Consider the following 6,987-nt stretch of genomic DNA (forward strand, 5'->3'; position numbering starts at 1 on the left):
ACTTGTACATAATACAAAAATAAAAGTTTATACTGTGCTAGGAATTATCTAGTGAGCTTAAAGAGTGATGCGTAACATTTTCTCTTAAATAATATGGCCAGGTACACTCAGCCAAATGGATGTTCTAACACACTCTCTTTGAAGACAAACACATAAAGAGCAGTTTCTTAGTTCAGTGTATCCATATATCACACCTCAGCTAGGGTTTGAGAGCAAGTGAAATCTTTCAAGTTTTCCCTTCGCTACTGCTCTTTAGCCATAGCACAGCAATTCTACAATCAAATGGTGAGTTGAATTTTTGATAGTGGCATTTATTAGCAGATACAGAAAAGTACTATTCAGAGCCAGCCTAAGGCACCATAGTTTCCACAACACACCCAAGACATTACTGGCAAAAATCAATTTTAAAGGCAGCTATGAATGTTTAGCTACAGTACCATGACGAACAGCAACCTAACATTGACAACATTCTCTGTTGACTAGTGTGGCTCTGTTTATTTTCTAGAAGGAGTAGTAAAATATATGATTTTAATGTTACTACAATCCGAAGAATGCATAAACTCTTAGCAAAAAAAAAATATTTTATCTCTCCTTTTTAAAATTCCAATCATCAATCTTGCAAGAAAATACTTTTACAGACTTTTTAGAAATACAGTTTCCAACACGTTACATAGTAAAAAGCCCACTAGATTATCTCCTTCTTTTAAAAGAAAGTATACTGTCCCATGTCCCTCTCTCCCAAATGCATGGTATCTGCCTCTGCTATCAACACCACTGGTGAACAATTAATTTAACCAAAATCAAGTTCTCTCCCGAAGTCCTAAAAAGCAAACATGAACCCTTGATTTCCTCAAGACTTCTTCCCTAATAATAGCCCATGATACTGGCTAGAATTTAAAGCAATATGAAGTGAAACTATCATCTATCATCTTGACAGCACCTGCCACAAAGACCAAAATAGCTACCTTGCTAAAACTCTTTTAAATTCTAGAGTGAAAAGTAGGATTACAATAGGAGTAAATTAATCAAATTTCACTACAGAAATTGTGCGTTCCATATTGAACATTGTAGTTCAGACAGAGAATCACAGCTGAGACATACTTAAATAAGTACTTTGAATTTCAGAATATGTCCCAGACACACCACAGTGTGATGTCAGAAAGTTGATTGTGACAGTCACTGTAGCTAATCTCCTTCCATTCACCAAGGGATAGAAAAATTTATCAAAGGAAAAGAATACTTTTTCCAAGTATTTTTCAAATTACCATCAACTCTCACCATACTCCTTCCACTTATCTAACACAGAATAGTTAGGGTTGTAAGGGACCTTCAGAGATCATCTAGTCTAACCCTCACTTGTATCCCCACATTTAAGAGTAGGACTGTCTGCAGCTACTTATAAAAAATAACTAATATTTTTTATAGTGTTGATACATTATGTAATAAATCCCCAAACGTTTTCATTTGTGTATTTATGTAGTTGGTTTGCCAAAACCTTGGCTCTCACCTGCACTTAGCGCAGAGTGCTGATGAGATTTTTCTGTGCCTTACAATAATGCCAACCTTGAAGTCAGACATTTTATTGCCAGTGCAGTGAATAACCTCAAGATTTTCCAATGAAAAATACCAGCAGCACATAAAATGCAAATTTGCATCTCACTACCTGTTTTCCTCTAAGGTGCAACGAGCAGCAGTCTCGTAATATTGTTTCTGCATCTTTTATGCCTGAACCTTATTATCAGCTTTCACGCTTTTACTCATTTTTTGAAATTACGTGAAACACCTCTTCAGAACTAAAGTACAGAATCATATGTTATATATGTTCAGTCAAGTGTGAAGAAACATAGTTCAGATTCTAGAAACACAATGAGCAACAGTGATTCCTCCCATTTCAAACAAAATAAATAATTTCAATTAAAGTAACAGCTTCAACCATAACAGCTGTGTAGCATATAAAAAACCAAGAACTATAGGGAATTAATTTTGCTATTGTTATCTAATCACACGAATTTTCTGAGTCAGTCAATACCAATAATTTCTAAGCTAAAACTCAGATCTAAGAATGACATAGAAAATGGGACAAGAACATTATGTTAAGAACAGACATTCTTCATCAAATGAGCTAACCACACCTCACAGTTTCAAGTAACTTTGGTCATGTTCTGAATGTGCTCAGATCCCCAAAGACCTGGATATATTGTACATTGCTTATTGATAATCACATAGTACAGCCTTATCGTTCTTTTATATGACTGGGCTAATGAGGACTTAACCAAAGAAAACTGAAGTCATCTTGTATGGTCGGTTCTGATCTCAGTCACCTAACACATGACACAAAAGTATCTATGAGAGCAGTGCAAATACAAAAACTCCAGGGGAGAAAATAACAAAAAAAACCCAAAAAACACCATCAAAACAACAAAGAAATAAAAAAAAAAAAAAAGAAAGAAAAAAAAGGCTGTATGGTTTTTCTCAGCAATTGTTTACTATTTTGCCTTCTGGCAGATGAAAAAAGTTATCTTCTTTGAGTTTAAGATGTTCTGGTAGATCTAGCTGTCTTTTTGCTTCTTCAATGTCTTCCTGAATTGCCGAAATGAGCGCATCTGAAAAAGGTAAGAATCGGGATATTTAAAAGTTGGTTTGTATTCTGAACACAATACCAAGTAAAATAAGGCACCATAAAAATAAAAAAACAATCACAGAAGTAGAATGTAACTATGAGGTTTGAAAGGCAAAAAAATATTTTAAAAGCAGAGAATTCTAACATGCTGAAGTTGCATTTTTACCTGTTACTAGTACTATCCTCTTCGTTTGCCAAAACACATATTAGCAGCTCTGTTTCAATATTAACAAAACTGCATTTTAAGCAGAAATTAGTACACTTGACTTTTATGACAAGCCCATGATTTTAATGTAACTCCTCAGACAAGCAAAAGAAAAGTGCAGGTTTTTAGTGTGATATATAAGAATATGTGGGTTATGTTTTTTGTTTTTAAATTACGAAAACATTTTACTAATGTTTTAAAGGTTAACCAATAATACATCTCAGGAGGGAAGGAGGTACGGTGAAGACCCAGAACTTGCATGAGTAAGGCAAAAAAGAAACTACTCTGAGGGAGACCTTCAATACTGACCTAAGGAATCAAAGTTTTTTTCCGGTCGAATGTATCCAGTTATGACTATACTAAGAATTTCTCCATAAAAGTCTTCTTTGAAGGTGTGGATAATGTGTGTTTCCTACAGGAAGAGAAGAAAGTGGACAATTACCGTAAACTTAAGACTTTATTCTTCTCTCTGTAAGCATGTAGACCCGATTTCCAACATTCAAATACTCCTTAACAGATAAAAAATAAAAGGGACATTTAGCACAGCATGTATAACCCAAAATTAAAAGGCCAGGGCTTTTGTTTGTATTAGGAAGTAGAACTGCATTCTGCATGGAATTAAAAAAAAAATTACTTCCTTAAAGAGTAAAAAGTGTTCAAAGAGAAAAGGAATGGAAAAAAAAAAAAAAACAGAAAAACAAAAAGCCCCCAAACAAAACAAAAAGACCCAACAAACCAATGAAAACCAATTTAAATAAAAAACCCAAAACCCACACCCCCAGACATCAGGAGCTCCTCAGAGTTAAGATTTCCAAGGCAGGAAATGTTAATGTTTCATCAACAAGTTGATACATTAAAATAACTATGAAGATTTTGACAGAAGTAGTTGCTTCAAGGAGAGCTTTTACAACTATCTCCTAAGTGAACTGAATGATAAAACTGAATGATAAAAGAGCAATTCCAGACTAAGACACAGACTTGACACTCAAAGCTTTTATGTACATGTTGATCTCCAAAATAGGCCAACCCATAGCATCTACCAGCAGAGCTACCATTTGGGAAGCTTTTAACTACTCGCTCAGAATAGTTATCTGCAAAAAAATATTGAAGTATAGATTTGCCTAAGACAAACACTTAGAAGTAGACATTCAGGTACAAATAAAATTGTTTTTAACAAATTTAGGAGAGCTTTGCAAGACTGAGGAAAAGCACCAGCACTTAACAGCAAAAGAAACCCACAGCTGTCACAACTCAGGATTTTAACTTCTCCATCCTTACATCCTTATATGCCTTCAAATATTTATTTGGTACATTAAGCTGCAGCATCTTATGAATCAATTTCATCATTTAAGAGAAGAATTAATTAAAAATTCATTACAAATTAAGCTGCCCCAACATCTCCTATCTGAAATGCAGATACATTGCAGAGAATAGCAGATTATTACTATGTTCCAGCTTATGCTAGGGTCTCATAACCAGTAAATTCAATGCACTTACCAAGTTAATGCTTAATTTGCTATCAGCAAGTCAAGCAACCACCATGTCAAGTACTATTATATTTTAATTTTGGAAGCAGTTAAGAAATGGTGGAATAGAAGAGAGGAATATTCAACTTCCTCTGCATACTCTCTGGTTACAGAGAGTATATATTCTTTTCAGAATATTAATATTAATAGATAAAATAGATAAAATATTAAATAGATAACAAATGCATTTCTAATGGCGCACAAATTCCTAGATACCATTCATCAATCAAATTCTGCATACCTTGTTAACATTCATTCAGTCTTTTATTACAATAAAAATCCCACAAAAAGCAAAATTCTTACCACTGATTTCTTAATATTCTTATAGAAGGGATTCCATCCTATGCTCAAAACCATTTTATGCACATCTCCATTTCCAACACAGGCCCATCCATAGTATATACCAGTAGGGATATCAGATGGAAAGCTTTCAACCACTTGCTCAGAAAAGTTAGCTGTAAAAATTTTATAAAGTGTGAGTGACTTTGTGTAAATCAGGTATATAACAGGATCTTCAAATACTTAAAAGCCAAACTCTGCCTACATACTATTTACAAACACAACACTGGTGATGATAAGCATAATGAGACATACCATCGGTGAATATAAAACAGCTTCATAAAATTCAGTTACTGTGGCAATACCAGAGTTATTACATCTCTTACACACATACACACACACACTGTGTTGTATATCCTTTTCTTTCTCTTCTGCAGTAATAATTAAAAAATGTGTCATACATACAGCCAGAAAACATCTCTTAGGACAATTACATCAGCTTTACCATGAGAAAAAATGAGAGGGGAAAAGTCAACTTTCTTCTGCACTATAAAATAGCATCTCAGAACCATTTATTAGTAAAATATTTACTGATGAAATAAACTATGAAGAAGCAAATGTAATCATTGTTTACTCATCTGTCATTTTTGCACAAGCTCCCATTCAGAGGCATCTGTGGACTTGAGACTTCCTTTGAAAACTACATATTTAGAGTAAAATAAAATTTCCTTCTGACTGAATTGAATCTTCTCTCAAACTTACTATCCTACCTCTATTTCCAAGCTGAATAGGTCTCTTCACTCAAGATACCAAACAGTTTTGAAAGAAGAGATGGTTACCAAATTTTTGTCAAAGCTCACAGATAGTTTCAGCTTCCTTTCCCTGTTCCCTAATACCAACACATTGTTTATAAACAACCAAGAGAAAAACGTGAAATGTTCACAGAAACAGATGTCAGAAATCCAGCACTACAAGAGTGGTCTTGAAAAGTTTCACGTCTGTTAGATGTAGTGCAATATGACTACTCATTTCAGTGTCTGCTTAAGAACAACCAAAATTCTCTTGCGGTATTCATCTGTCTGCATTTAGACATCTGAAACAGAGCTGGGCAACAGGAAAATATATTCTCTGTAGGCCAAGCCCACCTGCTCTGTTTCAAACTCTGCTTTACTCCCCTTAAAATTTCTTCCTTCCAGCGATTCTAAATGCCTCCTCCCTTTCCTATTCCTATCGGAGATTTATGCCAAGGGATATTTTCCCAGGCTGCCACACCACTGCATCGAGAATGTGACACTTATCTACATCCTGTACATCGTGACGATCACCAGGTGAGAAAAGGAACAATCATCAAGATTTAGGGAAACCTCTTCACAGACGGATGCAGGAAATAACACAAGAGAAAGCACAAGACTCTAAGCAGTGCAGGAGGGGGCGGAGGGGAAAGGCGTCAGCAAAACGCTAGTAGGTAAGAAGGCAGGGCCGCTCTGGGAAATCGCAAGTCACCACAAAAGCGCAGCTGTGCAGGGCAGCCGGGCGGCCGCCGAGGTCAGGCGAGCTTCGTCACAGCGCTGCCCCCGAGGGGCGCCACAGAGCGCGGCTGCAGAACGCCCGGCCAGCATCCCAGCCCCCCCGGGAAACCCAACCCCACGGCTGGGCCCAGCCCCGCGGACACCCCGCCCGCGATGTTCCGGGAAGATGTGCCCTCCGCGCCCGCTCACCGGTGGGGATGCCCAGCTCCTTGGAGCCCCTGCCGAAGCCCTTCACCACCTCCCCGCGGCAGAAGTACGGCAGGTGCCTCATGGCCCCGCGCTGAGGCGCCGGCGCCCCGAGCCCGCCGCGCCGCGGCGCCGCTCACCACCGCCTCCCGCGGGGGCGCTACCAACGACAGGGGAGGAGCCGCTCGGGCCTGCGAGCCGCACAGCGCGGCTCCTGCCCACCCTCCAGAGTGGACGTGCCCGCGCCGCATGCCCAGTGTGCCCTCCCTCGCCGGGGGACGGCCATCCCGTCCGCAGCGGGGCGGAGCTGCGTGGCGGGGCGGGCGGAGCTGCACGGAGATTCCGGCCCCAGCGGGGCGGAGCTGCGTGGCGGGGCGGGCGGAGCTGCATGGAGATCCCGGCCGCAGCGGGGCGGAGCTGCGTGGCGGGCGGGCCGCAGCGGGGCGGGCGGAGCTGCCTGCGCAGGGCGAGCGTTGCCGTGCGCAGCGCGGTGCTGAAACTGGTCTGGGCCGCCGCCGTGCTCTTTGCTCCTGCCCTTTGCTCCTGCCCTTTGCTCCTGCCCTTTGCTCCTGCACACTCGGCTCTGCGGGGGCAGCTAGGTCTGGCCCGTCCTGCAGTTTCTATCGAAGAAACTTCCATAGA

At 39.9% G+C, this 6,987-nt stretch overlaps 1 protein-coding gene across 1 annotated transcript; it reads right to left on the minus strand.

The window, feature by feature from the left end:
• Positions 1-290: 290 nt before the first annotated feature.
• On the minus strand, positions 291-6,651 carry RFK (riboflavin kinase). Its single transcript, XM_064402751.1, has 4 exons — positions 6,349-6,651; positions 4,655-4,806; positions 3,135-3,237; positions 291-2,603 (listed from the first exon to the last, which is right to left on the minus strand). Exons 1-4 carry the CDS (start codon positions 6,428-6,430, stop codon positions 2,473-2,475), a joined length of 468 nt encoding a protein of 155 aa, XP_064258821.1. The 5' UTR covers positions 6,431-6,651; the 3' UTR covers positions 291-2,472.
• Positions 6,652-6,987: the final 336 nt, after the last annotated feature.

The sequence above is a fragment of the Passer domesticus genome, chromosome Z (genome assembly GCF_036417665.1).
Source record: "Passer domesticus isolate bPasDom1 chromosome Z, bPasDom1.hap1, whole genome shotgun sequence".
Lineage (NCBI taxonomy): Eukaryota > Metazoa > Chordata > Aves > Passeriformes > Passeridae > Passer > Passer domesticus.

Bases quoted from the DNA above. Each gene is read 5' to 3' on its own strand.
- RFK (XM_064402751.1), bottom strand. From the start codon at position 6,430: ATGAGGCACCTGCCGTACTTCTGCCGCGGGGAGGTGGTGAAGGGCTTC. The intron at 3,238-4,654 runs GTAAGAATTTTG...CTCTTCCTGTAG, and splicing joins AGAATATTAAGAAATCAGTG to GAAACACACATTATCCACAC. The intron at 2,604-3,134 runs GTCAGTATTGAA...TACCTTTTTCAG, and splicing joins AAAAAACTTTGATTCCTTAG to ATGCGCTCATTTCGGCAATT.